Below are 26895 nucleotides of genomic sequence, written 5' to 3'. Positions count from 1 at the left end.
AGTGCATTTGGTGGTACCCCAGTGGGGAACCTGGAAAGAAAAGATGAAAAGCAGTCTCTGGCCTGCACTGTCTTAACCACACTTGGTGGTCATCCACCTGTGGCTTTGTTCTTGCTCGGGATGAAAAGCTGGGGCTCTAGTAGCCCTCTGGATCGCAGTATGAACGGCATGTCTTACTCACCCAAGACAACCTACCTAATCCCCTGTCCCTCTTCTAAAGGGATAAGAATGAGTGTTGAGGTTGTAGGCACAGATGAGGCTAGAGGTCATCTGAAGAAAATAAAAGATAACTGGCTGACCTATAATTAGCTCAAAGAAAAGCCAGCACTCCTCTAATAGAAGGACTCAACATCTGCATTCACACTGCCTCTGCTGGGAAAAGCAACACAAAAGGCAACATGGCTTTTCCTTTATACTGGCATACATGTTTACTCAGCTAAAAAACAAACAACCTCATTATACAAAACCGCAGAAAATAAAATTACAGGCAGGTTGCCCTGGCACAAACATCTAAGGACAAAGTTGAGGGGAAAGAGGAGCCAGGTTAACTACTTGTCCCTTCCACAGAGCAATGTCCATGCAATCCCTCTCATTGGTGAGGTAGATGGTTAGGAGGTATCAGGTGGCAACTTACAGCACAGTGGAACAGAGTCATCTGCCTGGTTAAGACACAAGTTATTCCCAAGGCTGCATCAGACACAGTAATCTACAAAGTTAGGTTACTCTGTAAGAATCCCAGCCCAAGGGAAATGGACTTTTGCCCTAAGATTTAATACCTATATACCTTACTATGAGCTTAACAATCAGCCTGTCACCTTAACCGACTCCACAAGTGGCCTCTGCCTTCCACTGTGGGAATGTGAGCCTGCTGGAGGGATGAGAAGAGCCTGGATTGTTAGGAGGGGTAACAGCAAATGAAAGAAAATGGGAGGACAAGCAAGGCTTGAGGATAGAGTTTAAACTCTGTCAAATTGAAAAGTTAGGAGAGAGGACAAAGATACCTTCTGTAAGGAGACAAGAGGGAAAAAATCAGCTCCCAGAACGATGCTCCTCATGGTGAGACAAAAGGAGTAAGAAAGAATGTCTTGGCATTACTTCCCATGAAAGTCACTCAGCTCCACATCATCCTTTCTACGCTTGTGAGTGAAAAAGGAGGTGACAGGGTAGAGCTTGGCCTTAGCCTGAAACCGATGTCCTGCAATGTCAATTTCATATTCTCCTCGGTTGATGAAATCCGTTGTCACTACCTGCTCCTCCCCATTGTCCTCAGAAAAATTGTGTACATAACCCAGGCATACATGGCGCTCAAGAGTGTAGCTATAGGCACTACTGGTGGTCTTGCCAGCATACTTCCCATTCCGATAGATGGGTTCTCCCCACCAAGGCCACAGGTCCAGGTCTGTGTCGTGGTCATCCAGGATGAACATAGCAAGGCGTTTATACACCCCATTCTGCTTCTGCTGCAGCAGGGCATCCCGACCAATGAAATCTATGCCCTAGGAGAGAAAGGAAAAAAGCCTTAGATGCCAACCTACATGGCATGTACAGGTGGGGAGCGAGGGGGTAAATGGAGTAGAACACAGCTCACATAGATAACCTACATTCCCTACTAGCTTTTGGGGGGAAAAAATGGTGTTTGATGCATTATAAAAAAGCTGCATTCACAGCAGAGACACCAGAGAACTTTTGTAACAGGAGAAGTACATGCTTCTGTGAACAGATTTCAATCACAAGCCTACAATGGACAGTTAGAAAAACTGAAAAATCAAGAATACTCGCTAGAAGGATGACAAGATGGCTCATCACACAAACCTAGAAACCTGAGTTTGAGCCCCAGAACCTATGTAAAGTTGGCAACAAAGAACCAGTTCCACAAAGATAGACATACCCTTGGTGTTGTTTCTAGCAAAAAGCCCATGCATATGTATGTACCAATGTTTACACTTGTATGTACAGGTGAGCAAACTTAATGAGTTGTTACAATGAGTTAGTAACACTTTAACAGCACAAAAAAATGTGCTGCATGGTCAGGCACTGTGGTGCACACCTATAATCCCACCACTTGGGAAGGCAGAGGCGGGTGGATCTCTGTGAGCTCGGGGCCAACTTGGACTACAAGGCAAGTCCAGAACAGTTAAGGCTATAAAGAGAAACCCTGTCTTGAAAAACAAAATAAATAATTGCATATAAGTTTTTACATCTAGTTATATGCAGTGACCAAAAAGAATACTATAGCTGGGCATGATGGCACATATCATTAACCACTGCCTTTGAGAGGTAGAGGCTGGCGAATCTCTAGTTCAAGTTCAGCATGGTCTACATAGAAAGTTCCAGGCCATCCAGGACTACTTAGTGAGACCATCTCAGAAAAGACAGACAACAAACTACAGGTGTACTTACAGGGAACTTCCCAGATACATTGTTATAAATAAAGCAAAGCACAAATTTAACACCATGTAGGTTAAAGGTGGGCAGGGTGTCACACTAGCATACTGCCACCATGCTAACACTCCAGAAACAAGCTGCTGCTTTTCAGAAGCCAAGGGGACAAGAAGCTCTTCGTAGAGTCTCTTGAACTACAGTTTTCTAAGTACTGACACCTGGGGCTGGAGAGATAGCTCAAGTTAAGTGGTGGTGTCGTTTGTTTTATTTTTTCAAGACAGGGTTTTTCTATGTTACCTTGGCTGTCCTGGACCAGGCTGGCCTCGAACTCATTAAGAGATCAGCCTACCTCTGCCTCCCAAGTACTGGGATTATAGGCCTGTGCCACCACGCCTGGCTCAGTTAAGAGTCCTTGTAGAAGACCCAAGCTTAGTCCCCTGTGTTCTCTTTTGACAAGTGCACTCAAATGCACATACCTTACATAGACATACATGTCTATACAGAATTAAAAGTTTAAAAGGTTTTAAGAGCTATGCAGGTGGCTGTAAAATGACTAATTTGGATAAATACTGTGGTACATTAATGAATGACCACAATCTATTAAAAACCTATGCCAGTGTAAACAGGTGTTGTCAGGGTATTGGGACTTCATGTGATGATGTGCATCCCACAGCTAAGTTTCCTATCCTGAGAACACTACTTCTTGTGACTTACCTGATGCTGGCACTTCCTGTCTTTCTTGCTCTTATTTGCTCAGCTCCTCCTATTCTAGACAGATGACACTGCACAGGGAAAGGCACAGGGAGGCTGGGTGAACAGTACCTTCTCTAACTTCACTCGAGACTCTCCTCCACATTCCAGGGGCGTGGTCAGGGTGTTTAAGTCCTGACCCCAAAAGGCAAAAAATTTCTCAATTCGGAGACTTCGAAGAGCATAATACCCAGCATTCCGGATTCCATATTTCTGTCCAACACTCATCACCTCATTGTAGACATGCAGAGCATACTATATGAAGAGAAGAAAAGTTAGCAACCAGTGTTTCTAATTGATTGACGTGGCGTATCCCATGGTTCTTGGGTAGGCTGCAGGAAGCAGATTTTATCACTTTTAATAGTTAATTTTGAACAGGTATATTTACATTTAAAAGTAACACCCTGAAGCTGCCAAAAACATGGCTGTTAGCAGTTACAAAGCTCGGTGGTAAATACTTCCCTAACATACACATGACCCTTGGTTCAGTTCTGGGTAATCCACATGTAAAAACCACCTCATACCATGTATCAGATGACAGCCTAGAAAGAAGTATTAAATACAGAAGTACGTAAAGGGGCTGGAGAGACGGGTCAGTGGTTAAGAGCACTTGGTGCTCATTACAGAGGACCTGGGTCAATTCCCAGCACTCACATGGCAGATCACAACCATCTTTAACTCCAATCCCAGGGGATCCAATGCCCTCACCCGGCTTCCATGGGCACTGCACCCATGTGGTGCACAGACATACTTGCAGGCAAAATATCCATAAATGTAAAAATAGTATATTCAAGATATTTAAAATAAAGTACCTAGAAATATAAATTTCTCTGCTTCTTGACTATGGATGTGATGTAACTAGCTACAATTCTACCATTATAACTTACTGTGCACTGTGGAGAATACTCAAATTGAACCAAAATAAGCCCCACCTTAAAAAAAGAAAAAAAGTATATGTGTGGTTGGAGAGAAATGAACAATTAAAAAAAATTTTTTTTTTAAATCAGGCTCAGTGGCTGCGGCATTTGTTCCATGTACGTACTTGAGTTTGATCCCTGGATCCCACAAAGTACAGAAGAGAACCAACTCTCAAAATTTATCCTTTGACCTCCATACATGTACTATGAAACAGGTACCCTCTCCCCTGCCCCCAACACAAACACACTACATAAATCCAAAAATGCAATGTGGTATAAGGAAGCCTGGAAAAAATGGGTGTGGTTCCAGGTTGATGAAAGAAGGCAAAAATAGGAGGCCAGCTTGGGCTACAAAGCAAGACTTGGTCCTGGGGTGTGGTAGATGGGGAGGTTCCATGCTCGAAAGATATGACAAAAGAAAAAAAAAAAAGAAAAGAAAACAACAACAAAAAAACACCTCCAAGAAATGTCTACTCTGGCTTATTATGTGATATCTAAATGGTGAGATATAAAAACTTTACAAGGAAATCTCTGAAATATACAAGTAATATTGACTAGTGTTAAGTGCTACAGAAAAAAAAAAGTACAAGGAGACAAGTGAGGATAGTTTTCAATAAGGTCTCACTAGGAAGTGATATGGCTGGACATAGTGACGTACGCCTTTAATCCCACTACTCAGAAGGGAGAGATGGAATCAATCTCTCAGTTCAAGGCCAGCCTGGTTAACAGAGTGAGTTCCAGAACTGTTTTGTGAAACTGTCTAAAAGACAGAAGTGATATGAATGCTGGCGGGATGGCTCCGCAGTTAAGAGTACTTGCTCTCCCCAAGGACCCAAGTTGGGCTCCCAGCACCCACATCATTAGCTCAGCACTACCTGCAACCCCATTTCCAGGAAATCTCCTACTCTCTTCTGGCTTCCTCAGGCTCCTGCACACACATGCACACCAAACATAAATGCAGGCACAGATACATACAGACATACAAAAATAATAAAGCATAGTTGTGTATATACATGCACATGTGTCGGAAAAGGAAGAGTAGTGAGCTTGGGGATGTCTTTATGGGGAAGAACATGCCAGAAGGAAAACGGAGTTATTAGGAAACAAAGGAGCAGCCTGCCTAGCATGTTTGAAGACTGGCAAGAATGACAGGCCAAGGTCAGAAGCAAAGACGGTAGAGGATGACGGAAAGACTGTCAGCTCTGCAGACTCTACCTCATTCACAGGGAAAGGTAAACTCAACTGACAAAACCCACATGCAGCCAGGTGTGGTGGCCCACGCCTTTAATCCCAGCACTCGGGAGGCAGAGGCAGGTGGATCGCTGTGAGTTGGAGGCCAGCCTGGTCTACAAAGCGAGTCCAGGACAGCCAAGGCTACACAGAGAAACTAGAGATACAGATGAGCTGCCATGTGGTGCTGAGACAGAACCCAGGTATTTTGCTCTCCCTCAAGTTTTCATTTTTAAAAGAATGAATCCCTTCAACATTAACTGTTAAAAATTATAAAACCTCTTCCCTGCAGCTTACCCAAAACTCAGTAGGACACATCATTCCCAACCTGGCAGCGCTCAGGAATCTTAGGAAACTGGCAGCCCTGGCCAGAGGCACTGGAAAAGAAAGACTGAGCCCTCTTACCTCTATGGGGATATACAGCATGAATCCCGGCTCCCCTGTGTGAGTCATACTCATCACCCGGATCCCATTTGCATAACCCACACTCATCTCCTGCAACGAAAATGAAAGCAGTCAGCACTAGCCCCTCCTGATAGTTAGGAGACTGTGTACCTGAGGGGACCCTGTCCGTATCTACCCTCCCTGTTGAGAAGAGCTATATACCAAAGCATTTCATCCTGAAGGTGGAACACACCTTCCACATCCCATGAATAGTACCACTTCCTGTTTCACATTAAGCCGATAATGAGAAGTGGTGGCATATTCTTTGCTCAGTACCAAATATTTTTCATTACCAAATCCTGCTAAAACATTTGGACGAGCCAGGTAGCATCAGGAACAATGAGGACTAATCAGATGTCTTCTCGGGGTCTCTGCAGCCAGCTTTGGGCATCTGCCACACAAAATGGACAGTGTCCACAGAACGCGATTCATAAACCCTGGGACCAGAGACTTAGTTACAGCAGCTCAATTGTCTTGAAAGGGTCACTGGTACAAGAGCTACTCTACAAAGGAAGGTGGTAAGTCTGAGACAGCACTGAAACAAGGCACTTCCACAGGAATTCTGACAGGATATAGCATTTGGCAGGCATAGGGTATGGGTTGGATCACCCTTTAAAATACAGAGAGGGATCTGCTCACTAACATGAACATTTTCTGTCGTTTTCTCTGCCTGGGCGAACAGAGGAAATTATTAAACAATTTGCTATGAAAATCTCAAGTCAGGTTTGTACTTCCAAGTGCCTCCATCACTAATGGCAGATGCATGGCACAAGTTGCCAAAGTGGCTGTGTGACTGCTTCCTGCAAAGCACTCAGTTACTTGGTTGTAATGTGTACCAGGCAACTAGTTGTGTGTTGTTTAGGGTTCAGCAATCATTTCTTCCCTGATGATGGCACATGTACAGTACTGTGTGTATGAAAACAAAAGAAGCAAAGTAAGGAGAAAAAAAAATCTGACCTTAATATATTACCTTTACCTTTTGGCATTCTTGTCTATTTCTTTTACTTAAAAGTTTAATTCGGCCGGGCGGTGGTGGCGCACACCTTTAATCCCAGCATTTGGGAGGCAGAGGCAGGTGGATCTCTGTGAGTTTGAAGACAGCCTGGTCTACAGAGCGAGTTCCAGGACAGTCAAGGATACACAGAGAAACCCTGTCTTGAAAAAAATCAAAAAAAAAAAAAAGAAAAGAAAAAAAAGAATGAATCTCTTAACATTTAAAAAACAAACTTCTGCTAGGTATGTGGCTCAGTTGGTAGAGTGCTTGCCTAGCATGCATGGAGCCCTGGGTTTGATTTTCAGCACCTAATAAACCAAGTACATATGCATCTGCAATCACAGCACTTGGGCAAGGACATCAGAAGTGTAAGGTCATCCTCAGCTACATAACAAGCATGCCTGCATGAGACCCCCATCTCAAACAATAAATTTAGATTACTAGCACCTACCTTGCAAAAGAGAGTTGGAAAGTGGTCTGGAGTCATAGGGGCATAGGACAACTCAGACAGCACATCCACAGCCCGAGGACCAATCAGATTGAGGGCTACAGGGTAAAGAAGAAGAGATGTCCAACCTCTCCAGGAAAACAGTTGCGCCTATGCAAAAGGTCTCTTCTGAACCTGTCCGCTGTCTGTTTCTTTACCTACTACTGTGACAGAACACACTGACAAAAACAACTTAAAGGACAGCTTATTTTAGTTGACAGTTCAGGGTCAGCCATTGTGCAGGGTAGTCATCAGAAGCTTGTAGCTGCTGGCCATGACATCCACAACTAGGAAGCAGTGACAAGGCCTGCTGCTGCTTAATCCCCCCTCCAATTATACAGTATAGGATCCATGTCAGGGAATGGTGTCACCTCAATTGACACGGTGATCTCCCACAGGCGTACACTTATTTATCTCCCAGGTGATTCTAGATCTTGTCACGTAGGCATTAAAACTAACCACCACATGCACCTAGGACCTGGCCTAGGACTGGTTAGAATTATACAAGTGTCCTTTTCCTGAGGGACCTGAGGTTCAATGGCACACAAACCTCTGCTGACAGACCTGCTGAATTCTGACACTCACTTGGTAGAGAAATAATGAGGTGTATATGACGTAGAAGACGATCTGGATCTGCTTCTTTATTTGGCTGATCCCAAAAGGCTGATTACCTGTGTATTTCCAGGTGACATCCTCCAGCAGCAAGCTGCTATCTTTTGGCATGTATTTGTTAAGCCAGGCCCAACAGTGGACCTGCTGGTCAGTTGGAGAGATCATGAAGAAACTGAAAATGAGAACCCCCCAAAATAATCAAACCCAAAGGCAGAAAAAGAATCAGGAATCAATCAGGTTCTTATGTAGTTTCAAAGCCCCACTGAGAACTCTTAGAAACAATCTCTTTAACTTTCAGGGAGGGCTATTTTACATTCTAGATTCTATACCAATAATGGCAAAATTACACAGACTTAGTAACATTAACGTTCATAAAGAATCTTCTCCTATTAGGATAACTAACCTCTATACCCAGTTTTATATAACACAACTACTTCTTTTGTTTGTAAGTCAAGCTAGCCTGGAACCTTTCATGTTGGCCTCACTGTGGTATCCCTGCTTTAGGCCCTTGGCATTGTGGGTATGAGCCTCCACACCTAACTTGGGTTTCTTCTCTTTCTTTGCCCTTGCTGACTTGTTTACAGCTGCCTGATGATTTAGACAGGAATTCATGAAATAGTTTCTGGGTCCCTAGGACTGTGGGCTCTAGAGAAGTATTAAGGACCCTGCTTCCAGAGCCCTTGAAGTATCAGTTTAGTGGAAGGAGCAAAAAGGGATGGCAGCTCAACTCACCTGCGTTTGGTTAGGCGTGCAATGCTGCAGTCATTTTCATACCCTCCACATTCATTGAGCATACCAGTATGAACAATGTGACCTACAGGCACATCGAGGTCATTGGAGAAAAGATACTGCAGACTTTCTAATGCCTGATCCCCAGTGGACTGCAAGGAAAGGAATAAAGCAGAGAGAGTAAACACTTAACACCATGACCACACAACACTGCACCTTACTGAGAAAACTGAGAAATGACAAAGAAAGCTAACCTTCAGTACTTAAGATAAATGGGCCAGGGCTGGAGAGATAGCTCAGAGGTTAAGAGCACTGTTTGCTCTTCCAAAAGTCCTGAATTCTGAGTTCAATTCCCAGCAACCACATGGTGGCTCACAACCATCTATAATGAGATCTGATGCCCTCTTCTTGTGTGCAGGTGTACATACAAGCAGAACACTGTATACATAATAAATAAATCTTTAAAATGGGCCTTTGTAGGAAAATTTAAAACTGTTATAGGAGCTGAATTTCAGAAAAATATGATTATACAGACAAAACAGAGTTCTTTCAGAATCAGTTCTTAAGTGGCATGAAAAATACAGGTGCTCTTTCAGAGATCTTGAGTGAAATTCCTGGTAACCACAAGGTGGCTCACAACCATCTATAACTAGAGTCCCACAAGATCCAATGCCCTCTTCTAGTGTGCAGAAACATGCAGACAAAACATTCAAATACATAAATCTTTGCTGAGCTGGCAGCACACACTTGTAATCCCAGCATTCTGGGAGGCAGAGGCAGACAGATCTGCCAGCCTGGTCTACAGAGTGAGTTCCAGGACAACAAGGCTACACAGAAAAACTATCTCAAACAAAAGAAAACAAAAAAAAGATACATTTGGGGTCTGGAGGGGTGGTTCACTGGGTAAGAGCATTGGCTGTTCTTCCAAAGGACCTGGGTCAAAAATTCCCAGCATCCCCACGGCAGCTCCCAGCCATCTGTAACTCCAATCCCAGGGAAATCCAATGCCCTCTTCTGGCTTTCTTAGGCATTGCATGTGTGTGGCACACAGACAAACACTGAAGCAAAATAACCATACACATAAAAATAAAAACTAACATGAAAAATACATGAAAGGAAAAAGAAAAGAAAAACAAGCATTCAATAAGTAGAAAATGTTTCCCTCCCTGCTGTTTTGGTTCCCAAAACTTACAGTTATTTCAAATTTTGTGAAAGAAGACATGTCAATGACACACACAGCTTCCTTACAGCATTTGACTTCAGACTCCACAATATCAAACCAATCTGGCTTGTAGAAAGTCTTGCTCTGTTCCAATGCAAGAAGGTCTATGAACAGAGAAAACAAGGTGGAAATGAAAGGGTTTCATGCTGAGTAGTCCCCCACATATTTTGCTATGCCTACAAGATTTTATTTTTTTATTCTTCTAGCTTTATAGATTCTAGCTATATGCACTCAAAAATTACCAGTTTTAACAGGAGGGTAACTCAGCACTTGAGGAGGCAGAGGTAGGTGAGTTTGAGGCAAGCCTGGTCTACAAAGCAAGGCCAGGACAGCCAAGGCAGTTACACAGAGAAACCTTGTCTTAAAACCCCCTCCCAAAGGGCTGGAGAGATGGCTCAGGAGTTAAGAGTGCCACCTGCTCTTCCAAAGGTCCTGGGTTCAGATCCCAGCAACCACATGGTGGCTCACAACCACCTGTAATGTGATCTGATGCCCTCTTCTGGCCTACAGTTGTACATGCAGGTAGACCACTGTATATATAATAATAAATCAATAAATCATTTTTTTAAAAATCAGGTTGTTTAAAAACAAAAAAACAAAAAAGAAGAAGAGAAGGAAGAGGTGGTGGTGAGGCTCACAGAGACTGGATCGCCAACCAAAGAGCTTGCATGGACAGAACCTAGACACCTATACATCGGTGCCAAATGTGCAGCTTAGTCATCGTGTAGGTCCCCTAACAACAAGAGCAGGGGCTGTCTGATCTGCTACCTACCGCTGTGTCACTTTCCCTAACTGGGCTGCCTTGTCACTCCCAGTGTCACTCCCAGGTGGGAGAGGATGTGCTTAGTCCTACAGTGACTTAAAATACCAGGATGGATTAGGACTAATTGGGGCCCTCCCCATCTCTGGGGGGAAGGAGACTAGGTAAAGGGAAGAGGAGGGTTGGGGAGTTGGAAGTGGGGGGAAGGAGGGAAGGGCCTGAGGTGGGGATGTAAAATTATTAAACAAATAAATGAGGGTACGACGTAGAAGGAATTGGCTCAGTGTACCCCTATATCCCAGCAGTGATAGGCAAAAACAAGAGGGAACTGTGGGCTTGATGGCCAGCCAGTTTAGCCAACCAGTGAACTCCAGATTCAGTGAGAAATCTGTCTGAAAAAATAAGGTAGAAAACAATAGAGAAAACATTCAACATCAATTTCTGGTCTATACAAGGGTACACATACGCACATGCGCGCGCGCACACACAGGTCTATGCAAGGGCGTATGCATACATACAGGTCTATACAACGGTTTACACATACAGATACACACACACACATAGGTCTATACAGGGGTATAACATAGACACTCTCACAGGTCTATACAAGGGCGTACGCGCACACACACACAGGTCTATACAAGGGTACGCACGCGCGCACACATACACACACAGGTCTATACAGGGGTATTACATAGATACACACTCACAAGTGTATACAAGGGCGTACGTACACACACAGGTCTATACAAGGGTACGCACGCATGCACACACACATACACACACAGGTCTATACAGGGGTATAACATAGATACACACTCACAGGTGTATACAAGGGCGTACGTGCACACACAGGTCTATACAAGGGTACGCACGCACGCACGCACACACACGCACACACACACAGATCTATACAAGGGTACGCACACACACACACACACACACACACACACACACACACACACAGGTCTATACAGGGGTATAACATAGATACACACTCACAGGTGTATACAAGGGCATACGTGCACACACACACAGGTCTACACAAGGGTACACACACACACAACTGTAGTGGCTTATGCCTATAATCCTAGCACTTGAGATGATGAAACAAGAAGACTGGTAAGGATTCAAAGCCAACCTGAGATACAAAGTAAACTAGTTCTAGGCTAGAATGTGAGATTCTGTCTCAAATAAGACAGTCTTACCCTTGTTGGGTGGAACAAAATACTTTGGCCTCTCAAATCCATGTTTCTCCATCCACCTGGCTCCCTGAGCATCCAGCCGATCATAAAGAGGAGATGTACGTAACTGCCTCCCAGTCTGGAAGTCCCAACGGGGAACCTTCAGGTCATACATCAGAGCTAGAACAGATGAACACAGTCTGTCAGCTGGGCCCCGGCAGCACAAGCTTACCATCCCAGAGACTTCGGTGGCTACAGCAGAAGGACTTCAAATTCAAGGACACCTAGGATACCAACTAGGTTCCAGCCAAGCCTGGGCGCGTTGTGGAGGTTTGAATGAGAATGGCCCCACAGGCTCGTATCTGAATGTTAGGTCCCCAGCTGGTGGGACTGCTTTGGGAAGGATTAGGAGGTGTGGCCTTGTTGGAGAAGGTGTGTCACTGGGGGTGGGCTTTGAGCTTTCAAAAGCCCACACCAGAGCCAATGTCTATCTCTCTGCCTCCAACTTGCAGATAAAAATCAGCTACTGGGCTGGGCGTGGTGGCGCACGCCTTTAATCCCAGCACTTGGGAGGCAGAGGCAGGCAGATCGATATGAGTTCGAAGCCAGCCTGGTCTACAAAGTGAGTCCAGGACAAGACAAGGCTACACAGAGAAACCCTGTCTCAGAAAAAAAAAAAATCAGCTACTGCTCTAGTACCAGTCTTGCCTGACTGTTGCCATGCTCCCCACCATAATGGTCATGGACTCACCCTCTGAAACTGTACATAAGCCCCAGTTAAATTCTTCCTTTATAAGTTGCCTTGATTATGATGTGTCTTTACAGCAGTAGGTAACTAGGACAGCAACTTAGCAAGCCCCCATCTCAAGCAAAAAACCAAAAACAAAGGCAAGGACTGATGCAGATATATACTTAGCTAGTATGCATGAGGTTCTGGGTTCAGTCCCTACTACCATAAATAAAAGGGAGGTGGGGGATTGGAACAATGTCTCAGCAGTTACAAACACTGGCTGCCCTTCCAGAGGATCTGGGTTCACTTCCCAGCACCCACACTGTGGCTCACAACTGTCCTTAACTCCAGTTCCAAGGGATCTGATGCCCTTTTCTGACCTCCATGGGCATTAAGCATGAAAATGGCAGGCAGACATACACAAAGGTTTAATAATCATATGTATAAAATATTGAAATAAAATTTTTAAAAAATTTAAAGCCAGGTCCCAGCAGAGGCAGGGGGATTGCTGAGTTCAAGATCAATCTCATCTAAGGAACATGTTCCAGAAAAAGCCAGGGCTACTAAGTGAGACCCCTCTCAAATAAAAACAAAAAACGTTTAAGTATAAAAAAGGCACTTAAGGGCTGGAGAGATGGCTCAGAGGTTAAGGGCACTGACTGCTTCTCCAGAGGTGTTGAGTTCAATTCCCAGCAACCACAGGGTGGCTCACAGCCATCTTTAATATGATCTGATGCCCTCTTCTAGCCTGCAGGTGTACATGCAGGCAAAGCACTGTATACGTAATAATAAATAAATAAGATTTTTTTTAAAAGGTAGTGGCGTGCCTTTAATCCTAGCACTTGGGAGGCAGAGGCAGGCGGATTGCTGTGAGTTTGAGGACAGCCTGGTCTACAAAGAGAGCCCAGAACAGTCAAGGCTACACAGAAAAAGCCTGTCTCAAAAAAACAAAAACAGAAAAAGGAACTTAATTCTTTGCTGTGCTGCAGAGTCTCATGTTTTACAGACTTTTCCTTCAATATATAACCACTTTTGAAGAGAAAAGGTTTGTAGCATACATTCATTTACTGAAATCTGAAAGGTGACATTATTCACATAACAAAGCTAAAATCCAAATTAACTTCTCTCTCTTCTTCTTCTTTTTTTTTTTTTTTTTTTTTTTTTTTTTTTTTTTTTTTTTGGTTTTTTTGAGACAGGGTTTCTCTGTGTAGCCTTGGTTGTCCTGGACTCGCTTTGTAGACCAGGCTGGCCTTGAACTCCAAGTGATCTGCCTGCCTCTGCCTCCCAAGTGCTGGGATTACAGGCATGCGCCACCACGCCCAGCTCTCTCTCTTCTTTTTCTTTAAAATTTTTGTTTTTGGAGCTAGAGAAGTAGCTTAGCATAAGAACACTAACTAGAGAGAGATGGAGAGATGGCACAGAAGTTAAGAGAACTGCTGCTCTTCCAGAGGTCCTGAGTTCAGTTCCCAGCACCCACATGGTGGCATACAACCATCTATAATGTGATCTGATGCCCTCTTCTGGTGGGCAGGCACATATGCAGGCAGTACATTGTATATATAATAAATAAATAAATCTTAAAAAGAAAAGAAAAGAAAGGAAAAAAGAACACTAACTACTTTTCCAGAGGAACTGAGTTCAATCCCTAGAAACCTATGTAAAAGTAGGAGAAACCAACGCTACAAAGCTCTTGTCTAAGCCCCACACCTGCTTGGTGATACATGTACCCACATCCATACAACAGACACAAAACATACAGTTTTTAGAAAGAAGACAATGGATATTGGTAATATGGTATTAACATACCAGAGGCCCTCAATCCTCACCACCACAAAAAGGAAAAAAGAGAGAAGCCAACGAATGGTGGCACACACCTGTAATCCCAGCACTTGGGAGGCAGAGGCAGGAAGATCAGGAGTCAAGGCAATATAGCAGGTTAAAGATAGCCTGGATTTTGAGACTCCATCTCAAAATAATGGCAAAAACCACCAATGATCTTAAAACCTAGGTGGGAAGTTGAGGTAGCACTTAAGCCCAACTGAAAAGGTTGCACGGCTAGCAGCACGTACTAGGTGCAAGTCCTACCCTACTGTCTAGAGGGCAGCATGGTCCAATACACCAAAAAAGCTCCTAAGTGTCAGAAGAGGCATAAGTCCCTGTGCTCCAACCTGAATTAGCCACACACTGAGAAACCCAATTCAAAATAGTTACTAGAGAGCTAAGGAAAAGCTTGACTAATCAAACAGGCCACTTAATCGATTTCTGAACTCAATGTAATTAAACTAAAAGTACACTTACGCATGACTTCCATGACCCGGTGGCGCAGAAAGGTGCGGCTGCTCTGGAGGGCTCCAAAGCGCTGCAAGTCCAGTTCCCAGACATTTTCAGAGGGATAGCCATATACCATCCACTCAGCAAGGAACCTGTTGAGATGGAGACAAACAGCTGTTGAGCCTCAGATGATACACAGAAAACTAATTCAAATAATATCATACAACTAAGAACCAATGGAATCAAGGGTCTGTGCTGTCATAGAAGTTGAGCAATTCTGGGCAGTTTCCTTATATTTTCTAAAATGAACAAACATGAATCCAAGTACTATTCTCATAGAACCACTATGAGTTTTTGTTTTTTTTTTTCAACAGGGTCTCTATACATAGATGCTGGCTGGCCTGGAACTCACTATGCAGACCAGGCTGGCTCAAACCGAGAGCGCTCCACCTGCCTCTGCTTCACAAGGGCTGGGATTACAGGCAAGTGCCACCATACCCAGTTTTGAGGATTTTGAAAAGATTTATGTGTATGGGTGTTTAGCCTGCATGTAAATGTGTGTACCAAAATAGCTGCTGTTTGCAGAGGCCAGAAGAGAGCACAGGATCCCCCGGGACTAGAATTCCAGGTAGTTCTAAGCTGCCATGTAGGTACTGGGAATTTAACCCTGAGTCCTGTGGAAGAGCTAGCATGCTCTTAACTGGTGAGCCATCTCTCCAGCCCCACTGTGAAGATTTTAACTCTAATAATAGGATCCCCTAGAAAATGTTTAAGATATAATCCATATCTATGAAGAAATTTATGTATTCACTTTTTACAGAGCAGTCCCTTGGAGAGTATTTTATAGTAACCGCACCATGTCTTTGCTCCAAATGTTTCTGATAACTCTTCTGTCTTCAAAGCCATTTGACAAGTCACTCAAAGGGACTGACTTCATGAATTTAATTATTTTTCTTTCATTATTACTAGGCATATGTGTGTATGATGGGAGCTGGCACCTGTGAAGGTCAGAGGGTAACTCTGTAGGGTCAATTCTCCGTCCACCTTTACATATTCCTGAAATTAAATTTAAGTTGCCAGGCTTCTGCAAAAGCTCCTTTACCCACTCAGCATCTCACAAGCTCCTCAAATTCCCCAGAAAAATACTTTAATTATGATAAAATATAGTTGATTCTTGAATAGCAGGGTTTTGGACAGAGCAGGTATATTTATTTCTGGATCTTTTTAAATTGTTGCTTTGTGACAATCAGAAAAAAAAAAAAAACAGCTCATTTAGCCTACAAATATCACAAACACTGAGAGTTAGGAGGGCTGAAGAGATGGCTCAGCAAATTAAGACCACATCCTGCTCTTTTATAAAACCCGAATTCAGTTCCCAGAAACCATCCTATAACTTCAGCTCCCACAGGGAATTCAACAACTTGCCACCTGTACTAACGTGCATATACTCATATACACATAGTTAAAATTAAAACTTTTTTTTTTTTCTGAGAAAGGGTTTCTCTGTTTTAGCCCTGGCTGTCCTGGACTCACTTTTGTAGACCACGCTGACCTCAAACTCAGAGATCCAAGTGCATGGGGCGAGAGTGGGGGGATGATAATTAAAGGCGTGCACCACCTCTGCCTGGTATATAAAAACTCTTTTAAAAAGGGAAACAGAGCCCAGCGTGGTGGCGCATGCCTTTAATCCCAGCACTCGGGAGGCAGAGGCAGGCGGATCGCTGTGAGTTCGAGGCCAGCCTGGTCTACAGAGTGAGTCCAGGATGGCCAAGGCTACACAGAAAAACCCTGTCTCGAAAAACCAAAAAAAAAAAAAAAGGGAAACAGAGCAGGCCATGGTGGCATACACCTTTAATCCCGGCAGAGGTTGGCGGATTGCTTTGAGTTCCAAGCCAGCCTGGTCTACAAAGCAAGTCCAGGACAGCCTGGGCTAACACACAGAAACCCTGTCTCGAAAAATAAAAATAAAAATAAAAAAGGGAAACAGAGGGGCTGGAGAAATGACTCAGCAATTAAGAGCACCGGCTACTCTTCCAGAGGACCTGAGTTCTGGAATAGCATCCACATGGCTGTTTGTAAGCCAGTGCCAAGTGATTTGACACCCTCACACAGACATACATGTAGGCAAAAAATCAATGCAAATAAAATAAAAATAAATCCTTTAAAAAAAAAAAGGGCTGGGCAGTGGTGGCACACACCTTTAATCCCAGCACTCAGGGCTAAACAGAGAAATTCTGTCTTAAAAATCAAAAAGAAAAGGTATGCCAGAATGTATCATAGGTAAATCTGCTGTTTTATTTGCTAACAGAATACATAAACAACTATATTTTAACATAAAGAAATTCAAATTTGTTTTTGGAGGGTTTTTTTTGGTGGGGGAATTGTTTGTTCTTGTTGTTGTTTTTTAAAGTTTCTCACTTTCTGTTTTATTGTTTTGTTTTTTCCAGACAGGGTTTCTCTGTGTAACAGCCCTGACTATCCAAGAACTCGATTTGCAGACCAGGCCAGCCTTGAATTCAGAGATCTGCCTGCCTCTGCCTCCTGAGTGCTGGGATTAAAGGTGTGCGCCAGGCCCCAGTTTCTCAATCTTAACCCAGGCTAAACAGATAGATATCATTATGTAGTCCAGGCTAGCCTCAAACTCACTACAGTCTTCCTCCACCCATCTCCTAAGTGCTAGGATTACAGGCTTGTGTCACCATATCCAGATGATCAACTTTTTTTTTTAGCCTGAGAATAAGGTATCCTATAACCCTGAGAATGGCCTTGAACTCCTGAATCTCCTGCACTTTACCTCCCAAGAGCTGGGGTCCTATGTTTACAGCAAGGCCAACTGATCAACTATTTTTAGGTGTGGCTCAGTGGAATTAAGTACATCTACACTGTTGTGTAACCACTATCATAATCCATTTCCAGAGCTCATTTTATCTTGCAAAACTAAGACACTGACCTATTCAACAGTAACTCCCCATCTTCTTCCCCTGGCAACCACTGTCACTCTTTCTGTTTCTATGACTACTCTAAGTACCTCACATAAATGGAATTGTATGACCAGGCAGTGATGGCGCACCCCTTTAATCCCAGCACTCAGGAGGCAGAGGCAGGTGGATCCCTGTGAATTCAAGGCCAGCCTGGTCTATAAAGCGAGTCCAGGACAAGCAAGGCTACACAGAGAAACCCTGTCTCGAAAAACAAAACAAAACAAAACAAAATGGAATTGTATGGTATTTGTATCCTTCTGTGGCTGGTTTTTTTTCCTCCTCCGAGACAGAGTTTCTGTGTAGCCTTGACTGACCAGGCTGGGCGAGAACTCACAAAGATCCATCTGTCTCTGCCACCCAGAGCACTGGGATTATAGGCATGTAATCCCTGCTTTCTTTTTTTTTTTTGAAACAGAGTCTCACCATGTAGCCCTGGCTGGCCTGGAACTCTCTCTCTTCATGGACCAGGATGACCTCAAATTCACAAAAATCTACCTGCCTCTGGCTCTGCTTCCCGAGCTGGGTTTAAAAGCATGTAGCACCATCCCCAGCTGATTTTTATAAGTACCTATATTTAAACTAAAAATTGATTGCCTAGCTTGATTGCTTATTTCACTTACCATACCTGGCTACTTCTAACCTTACACAATCAAAACACTAACATTTGTTACAAGTGGAAAAAATAATTTCTTAAAAAATTTTCCCACAGGTTCTGTAGCTAACTAAATGTTGAGTTCCCAAAATATTTTATTTAGTAATATTTATGAAATATGAATAAAGTAACATCTTTGGACATAATAACTCTCGACTACAACTATTATTTGCAATTACTATCTGGCCACACAACATATTAACAATGAGTAATCTAAAAGGAAAGAACCTGCAAGCTGAGGTGTCCACAGGTGACTCTATGTAAAAAAGACTTACTTTCCAGCTCCTCCACCCAACGACAGGCCAGCAGAGTTCATCCCTGCCAGGACAAAGTAGCCCTGTACTACAGGAGACTCGCCCATGATGCACTTCATGTCTGGTGTGAAGGTCTCAGGGCAATTCACCAACTTCAAAATCTCCAGAGTCTCCAACACTGGCATCCTACGCAGGAGGGAACTCAACAGGGGCTCTGAGCAATCAAAACAAACCCAAACAGAGTCCTCACCTTTAGGGAAGAATTAAACTTTTTCAAGTTCTTATACTTTTTTACTCCTCCTTTCAAAAAAAATTCTCTAGAGGAGATTTTTTTCTAAGAGTCATTTGGTCAGTTAATCAGAAAGAAGAAAACTAAGGGAATTGCTGAGCACACCTGCAAAATGCCTGGCACTCAGAGTAAGAAAACCCATACCCTACAAAGGCAAGGAGCTACGGAAAAAAGTAGCACAAGGCTACAGACAGGAATCTTGAAGAGGCCAAGGTGTATGGAAAAAAATCTTACAGACACCTAACATTTCCATGAAAGACAGCGTTTCCTACACTGAGATGGATGCAAAAACAGGTTTGCACTTTGTTCTATTCTATCTCTGGCCACTGTCCCATGGGACAGCAATAACATGAAAACAGGAGTGCTTGTTTGATGGGCACAAGGGTTTAGATTCCCATAAGCAGCAGTTTACTTTTTTAAAAGCATATCAAGCATAGAAGAAAAATTAGGAGATCTTTTCATAACTCATAACTTTTCCAATTTATAACCATGTAAATATAATATTTTTCAATAAAGACAAATAAAGTTATTTAAAGACTTAATAAAGACCACAATCCTCCTGCCTCAGCCTCCCACAGGCTAGGATTACAAGAAGGCATACATCACCATGCCCAGCTAGTAGTTCAGCTTTGTAGAAACCTCTTCAATTTCATTAAGTCTGAATAAAAGGAGGTCCCCCTAGTAGTCTAAAGTTTGAGCAGTGATCTAAGTAATAGACGGTAAGTCAAAGTTCATTAAGCAGGACCCTAATAGACCCCTGAATCTAACCAGTAGCCATATCCTTAGATCAAGCACACTCTACACTACTCTTCATGATTACTACTGTACTTCCTGGATAAGTAAAAGACTGTTCATAAAAATGCCTTAAAAATACAAGGCCTTAGCTCAGTACAAGGCACTGTTATATAAAATACAAGACCTTAGCTAAGTACAAGGCACTGTTATCGTTTACTTCACATACCGAAGTGATCCCAATCTTCCCGGAGGTTCTGAATCTCCAACTGGTTCTTGCCTTCAGTGAAAATAGGCTTTGGATTCTTCTCAAAGCCGCCAGACAGGATGCCACCCTGCCAGTTCCTAATGTAAATCCTTCCATCCGCATCCACAATGGCTGAAGACGAGAAACAACAAGGAAGTAGGACAAGAGAAAAACAAAGGGTTAGAGACCAGCCAGAGTTCTAGATGGGAGGAAAAATAAAATACTCACGAATGGCTTTACCAACAGCACAGCATCCAATAGTCTTAAAACCCCACTGGAGGTCATGGGGAAGGACCTTCTTCTTTTTTTTTTTTTTTTTTTTTTTTTTTTTTGGAGACAGGGTTTCTCTGTGTATCCTTGGCTGTCCTGGACTCACTTTGTAGACCAGGCTGGCCTCGAACTCACAGTGATCCTCCTGCCTCTGCCTCCCGAGTGCTGGGATTAAAGGCGGGCGCCACCATGCCTGGCTGGGAAGGACCTTCTTACTCAAGATTACAGATAAGATGGTTTCTCTGATTACCCCAAACATTCCTGGGAACCTGAAAGCTTCACCAACATCTCACAGCCTAGTGTATTATATACCGCTACTGTGCCTGAACAAAGTCTAACAGGGAAGGAGGTGCAGCATTCATTCTCTGGCATGGTATCAAAACCCTCCTAAGCTCAGCATGCCTGCCTCTGCCTCCACGCCCACGAAAGTGAGATCCAGGTCAGACAGGACACAATGAGACCCTGGCTCAGAAAGTAAAAAAAAAGAACCTCCCCCCCCTTGCCGCCGCATGTCCCTTTGGTGGCTTGTAACTGTTAAAAAGTATATGGTCTACCCATCCACCTGTACCACTCAAGTTAAAAAAGGAAAAGTTATATTCCAAACTCTCAATGACCTCTATGAGAGATTAAAATTAGCTTGTTTCATAAAAAATAAACAAAAAGGTGCTGATGGCATGTTCCTTTTGGCCATCTTTTCCTAAGAAGTGATCAAAGAAAAGTTAGAGTGGATTCACTTCCCTGTAACTCCAGAAAGCTCCAGAAAGAACAAAGTCCTCTAGGCACAACATGTCCTTAATGAAAAGGCTTCCTTTCAAAGGACAGAATACTAGCAAGGAGATAAAACTGTTTAAAAAAAGAAAGAACAAGTCCTCACTTGGTGTGTTGCTCTGCAGAGGGGTGTCCCAGGGCCGAGTCAGAAGGTAGAAGTGTTCACAGGCATGTAACGGGATACTAACAGGCTCCTCGTTGGACAGACCCAGCTCGTACGCCCACTACAATGGACAGTTTGTGGGTGGGAAGAGGAACAGAAAAACAAATGAGCAAGTTCAGCCTCTTGAACTAATTCCAAGTGGCTTCAGAGTGCTCCTGCCACAGTGTCAGGCACAAGAAGTCAAGTTCAGCCTGCTTTATTTAGTTCAAGTACTAGGAGAGCAGGCAATACTACTGTTTTTAAAGCATAAAATTATCTTTTCAATGAAAAGAAGATAAAGTTCGCAGTCAAATGAGGCCTTATAAATAAAATGCCTAGTCTCATCTAGAGACCCCAAATGCCAATTACTAAATACACTTTACAGAGCAGAAAGTGTTTCCTAGGTCCCCTTCAGACTGTAGAGTGGAAAGCAAATGACCAATCTGCCTCAGAAGTAGAAGCAGTTTACTCTCTAGAAATTGGATCCATGGTTCTGGTATTTTGAGTTTGTAAAATGGATTCATGTTGATGCCTATTTGCTGGCCTTCTGAGTAAGACAGCACTCCTTTATTTACTCAGTGTGGAGAAAAGGACTACAGCAACTGACTCTATCTGAGGACTAAGTGTAGGTTTCTGGTTTAAAATACAATTTGGATACCCAGCCCAAATAAACAGTGTGGTACCTGGTGTCTCTTTAACCAGTAAAATGATAATCTTTCATCTCAGCAAAAAGTCCAAGTTAAAGAAAGCTAAGCCTAGTACTGTTGCCAACCTACCTGACCTGCACAGTTGACAAAATACTGACATTCAATCTGTCCTTTATCTGTCTCCACACCAGTAACTTGACCTTTTTTGATCAGCACATGAAGAACACTTGTCCGGTCATAAATCTGAACACCTGTTCCAAAATAAAGGAAAAAAAAAAGGCAAATTATTAGCCGCACAGTGATGGAACACACCTTTAATCCCAGCACTCAGGAGGCAAAAGCAGGAGGATTTCTATGAGTTTTAGGCCAGCCTGGTCTACAGAGCAAGTTCCAAGACAGCTAAGGCTACACAACTTGGAAAATACCCCCCCCCCCCCCAAAAAAAGGCAAATTATTCGATGTTACAAAAGTAAACTCTGTTTTTCGAGACACAGAGTTTCTCTGTGTAAAAACAGCCTTGGCTGTCCTAGACTCACTTGGTAGACCAGGCTGGCTTCAAACTCAGAGAGATCTGCCTGCCTTTACCTCCGGAGTGACAAAATTAAGGTCTCTGAAGCGGATTCTCTAAACAGACACTAAAGCAGAGTTGGTGCTTTTATTTAAAAAACAAAATCTCAGCACTTCTAAGTCTGAGGTTTCAGACCAGCCTGAGTTACATAGTAAAACCCTATTTTAAAACAACAAAGAAGGGCTGGAGAGATGGCTCAGAGGTTAAGAGCACTGACTGCTATTCCAGAGGTCCTGAGTTCAATTCCCAGCAACCACATGGTGGCTCACAACCATCTATAATGAGATCTTACGCCCTCTTCTGGCCTGCAGGTGTACATGCAGGCAGAGCCACTGTATACGTAATAATAAATAATAAATCTTTAGAAAAAAAAAGACAACAACAACAATAAAGAAAACTACAGCTCAGTATCAGAACACCTGCCTGGCATGCCCAAAGCCCTGGGCTCACTTCTCAGCACTACAATGGACCGTGAAATATATGTAAGACTTCCTTTGATTTACTGTGGATCACATTTTTAAGCTACAGATTAAATTCCCAAGTTTTTCTCTAGCCTTGGCACTTCTCAAGTACAAGGGCAAAGACTCATAAGTCTGACATATACTAATAATCAGCACAAGTAGTTCCTTAGAATAAGAAAAAAAATGATGTTGAGGAAAAATATTCAGTGGATACTACTGAAAAAAATCCAGTGCAGTGGCCAAAACTGGAAAACTGAATAACCCGTACCTTTCTTTCTCCAAACCTAAGCTGGTGTTGCTACCTACTGTGATACACTCTCTTCCTCCCAAGCCCATGCAAATGATAATATAATTAATTAATTGATACACAAAGACCTACTCACCATTCTGTGAGGCAGCACTTGCCAGGGCAAGAGCCACATCAGCAGAGGACACTACTGCATCCTCAGGAACATGCATGGCGCCCACCAGATCGTGCACATTGAGGAGAGGGTGAAGTTCAGCCACTTTCTTCGGGGAGATGATCTCAGAAGGGATACCTATCACACTGCCACAGAACACAAGGGGACAATGACAGTTTTGGGCTCTGGCAGAGGTCAAGTGTGGCAAGCCAAGAGGGGTATCTAGTCTCTTACGTACTTCAGCCTTGAGTTGATACGCTTTAGAGAGATCAACCGGTCCTGAGTTTGGGCCAGAGAGATTGAGCCTGTCCTTAAGTAACCTGTAAGAAAAGTCCACCAAGTAAGCAGTCCAGTGGGATGCACTAATGTTATAGGTTAGACCTGGTATAAATGCTAGGGCCTCCACTCACTATCCTTGAGTAAGTGAATTTGCTCCCTTCGGGCTTCTAGCAAAATTTACAAGACCAGACACATAACTACTGACAGACAGCTCAAAGTTTTGTGAGAATCGACTAGAATTTTAACATGTATAAAAGCACCATCATCATAAGAGCTACTCTGGTTAAAAGTCTTGCTAGAGCAAGAACTCCTCCCTTTATTCCTTTTAGATAGTTTACCTCTTTCCCTTTTAGTCTCAGCGGGAGTACATCCTTGGTAAAAAGCCATTCATAGAGATAGATCCCCACTCCGCCCCCAGTACAAGCTGTTACCTAAACAAAGCCAAGTGGACTTCTCAGAACATTCAGTCGTGAGCAAGTGGGTGACGACTGGAGGACTCTCATGTCCTGAAGAGGCAGTCACGTGCGAGACAGCTCTTCCCTCTTCCCTGTATTCTGGATCCCTAGCCTGTCCACAGCTGGAAGGGTGCTGGAACTGTTATTTAATAAGTTTTGATTCCTTCAGATGGGAAGGTCTTCTGAAACCAAGACTCATGCCATTTCTAGCTCACCTTCTTTCATACTGATTTTTTTATGGCCAGACCTGATAGTGCAGGCCTTCAATCCCTGCACCTGGGAAGCAGAGGCAGGTGGATCTCTGAGAGTTCAAGGCCGGTATGTCTACATAGTTAAGTTCTAGTCTAGCCAGGGCTACATTTTGACACCCTGTCTCAAAAAAGCCAAAACTAAAAATGTATTATTAATGTATTAAGTGATGGATATGAGTAGGCATACAAATGCCATAGCCTGTGTGTATGGGTTGGAGAACAACCTTCTCAGAGCTCAGCTCTCTCCTTCCACTATGGGTTCAAGGACTGAACTCAGATGTCCGCCTTGCATGACAAGAAGCTTTACCTACTAAGCCATTTCACCAGCCTGTGCTCTTGCACTCTCACGCTTTCTCTCTCTCCCTCTCCCCCCTCTCTCTCATTTTAAAAGATTCCAAGTATTCCAGGCTGTCCCTGAACTCCTGACCTCCACCATGAAGGGCCCAGGAATTGGACTCATGTTGTCAGACTTGGCAGCAAGCATCTTCCTCAGCCATCTTACATCACTCAGTAAAAAATTTAACTTTTATTTTTTATTTTCTACATTACTAGGAACAAACTCAGGGCAAAGTCTCTACCACTGATCTACATCTGCACCTATTAACATTTAGTCATATTGGCTCCACTTACTTGACAAAATGCTGTCACATGCCAATGGAAGAACCATGGTTGTGATGACACACATCTCTAATCCCAGAATTTGGGAGGCAGAGACAAGAGGATCAGAGTTCAAGGTCATATTCTTCTCATTAAATTTAGATTACACAAACTGGGCGTGGTGGCGCACGCCTTTAATCCCAGCACTAGGGAGGCAGAGGCAGGCAGATCACTGAGTTTGAGGCCAGCCTTGTCTACAAATTGAGCCCAGGACAGCCAAGGCTACACAGAGAAACTCTGTCTTGACAAAAAGCCAATTTTAAAAAATCTTTTAAAAATTTAAATGAACATAGCGAAACCTTGTCTCAGGGGGAAAAAATTCAATGTGCCGGGTGGTGGTGGCGGCGGTCGTGCACGCCTTTAATCCCAGCACTTGGGAGGCAGAGGCAGGGAGATCGTTGTGAGTTCAAGACCAGCCTGGTCTACAAAGCAAGTCCAGGATAGTCAAAGCTACACAGAGAAACCCTGTCTCAAAAAACAAAACCAAAAAAATTTCAATGTAAACATGTCTTAAATTGTGGTGTACTTGGGACTGAGTTAATTGTTATCTAAGTATGAATACTTTTTTTTTCCCAAAATTGAGCTGTGCTTAAATATGGCTAAAGAAAAAGGATCTGGGCCAGACTCTACAAGTCCCCGTCCTGCACTGATTACAGTAAAACTGGATTGAGCTGAGTTTCAGCCTTGTCTTTTTTTTTTTAATATCTTATTTATTACATATACATGCCAGAAGAGGGCACCAGATCTCATTATAGATGGTTGTGAGCTACCATGTCATCGCTGGGAATTGAATTCAGGACCTTTGGGAAAACAGACAGTGCTCTTAACCTCTGAGCCATCTCTCCAGCTCCTTCAGTCTTTTATTTTCGTGATCATTTCCCCTGCCTACTGTGAAGCCTGCAGAGAATCAGGCAACAAACAATAATAACAAAGCAAAACAAAAAAACAGCAACAAGTATCATGGTAGTTTATGCATGTATACTGCTCTCTGCCTTTTTAAAAATTATTACTTTTTTTTTTTTTTTTTTTTTTTTTGGTAGAAGAAGCTTATGTCTGCCACAATACTTGAGTGGAGGTCAGAGGACAATTTGTGGGGGTCAATTCTCTTTCTACCATGTGAGGTCCCAGGTATTGAACTCAGGTTGTCAGACTTGGCAGCAAGCATTTTTACTCACTGAGCTGTATCACCAGCCCATATACTGTTTAACAGAGAATCTCAGCCAGGCGGTGGTGGCACACCCCTTTAGTCCCGGCATCAGGAGGTAGAGGCAGATAGATCTCTGAGTTCCAGAACAGCCAGGGTTGCATAAAGAAACATGCAGAGAAACAGAAGGCCATGTGCATGCTGCTGGCTGGCCAGGGCCAAAGCTAGAAAGAGGAGGTGGTGAGCAAAAGACACGTGGAGGCAAGGCTTGCTCGAGCCCACCTGTCTGTGTGGGCAGCTTCCCAAGTTGAGGATGGAGACCTCACCCTGTACCAATCCAATGCCATCTTGAGGCATCTGGGCTTTATGGGTAAGATCAGAGGCAGGCTGTCCCGGTGGCTATGGGAATAATGGGGGAGGACCTCTGCTGCAGATACATCACCCTCATCCACACCAAATCTGAGGATGGTAAGGATGACTATGTGAAGCCCTGCTCAAGCCTTTTGAGACCTTGCTGTCCCAGAACCAGGGAGGCAAAGCCTTCATCGTGAGTGACCAGATCTCCTCTGCCAGTTACAACTTGATGGACCTGCTGCTGACCCACCAGGTCCTGGCCCCTGGCTGCCTGGACAACTTCCCTCTGCTCTCTGCCTATGTAGCCCATCTCAGTGGCCCGCCCACGATCAAGGCCTTTTTGTCCTCCCCTGACCATGTGAACCGTCCCCTCAATGGCAACAGCAAATAGTTGTGGACTGAAGAGAGGGAGCTGTTTGTCCTCCCTTTTCCAGGTCTAATAAAGTTTGTAAAACAGAGAAAAAAAAAATGAGGGAAAGGCAGGCAGGTCTCTGAGTTTGAGGCCAGCCTGATCTACAGAACAAGAAACCCTGTCTCAAAAACAGAAAAAAAAAAAAAAAAAATTCAATTAAAACAAAAAATCATGGGCAATATTGTGGAACTACTTTTACTAAGCTCGTTTCAGAGTCCT

General features: G+C 43.5%; 1 protein-coding gene and 1 pseudogene across 2 annotated transcripts in view; one reads left to right on the top strand and one right to left on the bottom strand.

Annotated features, from left to right (window-relative positions):
- Positions 1-776: 776 nt before the first annotated feature.
- Positions 777-26895, bottom strand: part of Pdpr (pyruvate dehydrogenase phosphatase regulatory subunit) — a 38717-nt gene continuing 12598 nt past the window's right edge. The window contains exons 4-18 of one of the 2 annotated variants that reach the window (XM_051169247.1): positions 23363-23444; positions 23107-23270; positions 21824-21945; positions 21012-21129; positions 19850-19999; positions 18621-18813; positions 14740-14864; positions 11736-11891; positions 9738-9871; positions 8549-8697; positions 7876-7988; positions 7169-7263; positions 5685-5774; positions 3205-3387; positions 777-1496 (exon numbers count right to left, since the gene is read on the bottom strand). In XM_051169247.1, coding sequence (XP_051025204.1) covers positions 1092-1496; positions 3205-3387; positions 5685-5774; positions 7169-7263; positions 7876-7988; positions 8549-8697; positions 9738-9871; positions 11736-11891; positions 14740-14864; positions 18621-18813; positions 19850-19999; positions 21012-21129; positions 21824-21945; positions 23107-23270; positions 23363-23444 — 2279 coding nt within the window. In that variant the 3' untranslated portion in view covers positions 777-1091. Of the gene's footprint in view, positions 1497-3204; positions 3388-5684; positions 5775-7168; positions 7264-7875; positions 7989-8548; positions 8698-9737; positions 9872-11735; positions 11892-14739; positions 14865-18620; positions 18814-19849; positions 20000-21011; positions 21130-21823; positions 21946-23106; positions 23271-23362; positions 23445-26895 lie in introns of those variants that run through there. The other variant, XM_051169248.1, reaches the window with a different exon arrangement.
- LOC127209612 (glutathione S-transferase P-like) lies at positions 26103-26655 on the top strand (annotated as a pseudogene).

Source organism: Acomys russatus, chromosome 26 (genome assembly GCF_903995435.1).
Source record: "Acomys russatus chromosome 26, mAcoRus1.1, whole genome shotgun sequence".
Classification (NCBI taxonomy): domain Eukaryota; kingdom Metazoa; phylum Chordata; class Mammalia; order Rodentia; family Muridae; genus Acomys; species Acomys russatus.
This window is presented reverse-complemented; position numbering and strand designations above follow the sequence as displayed.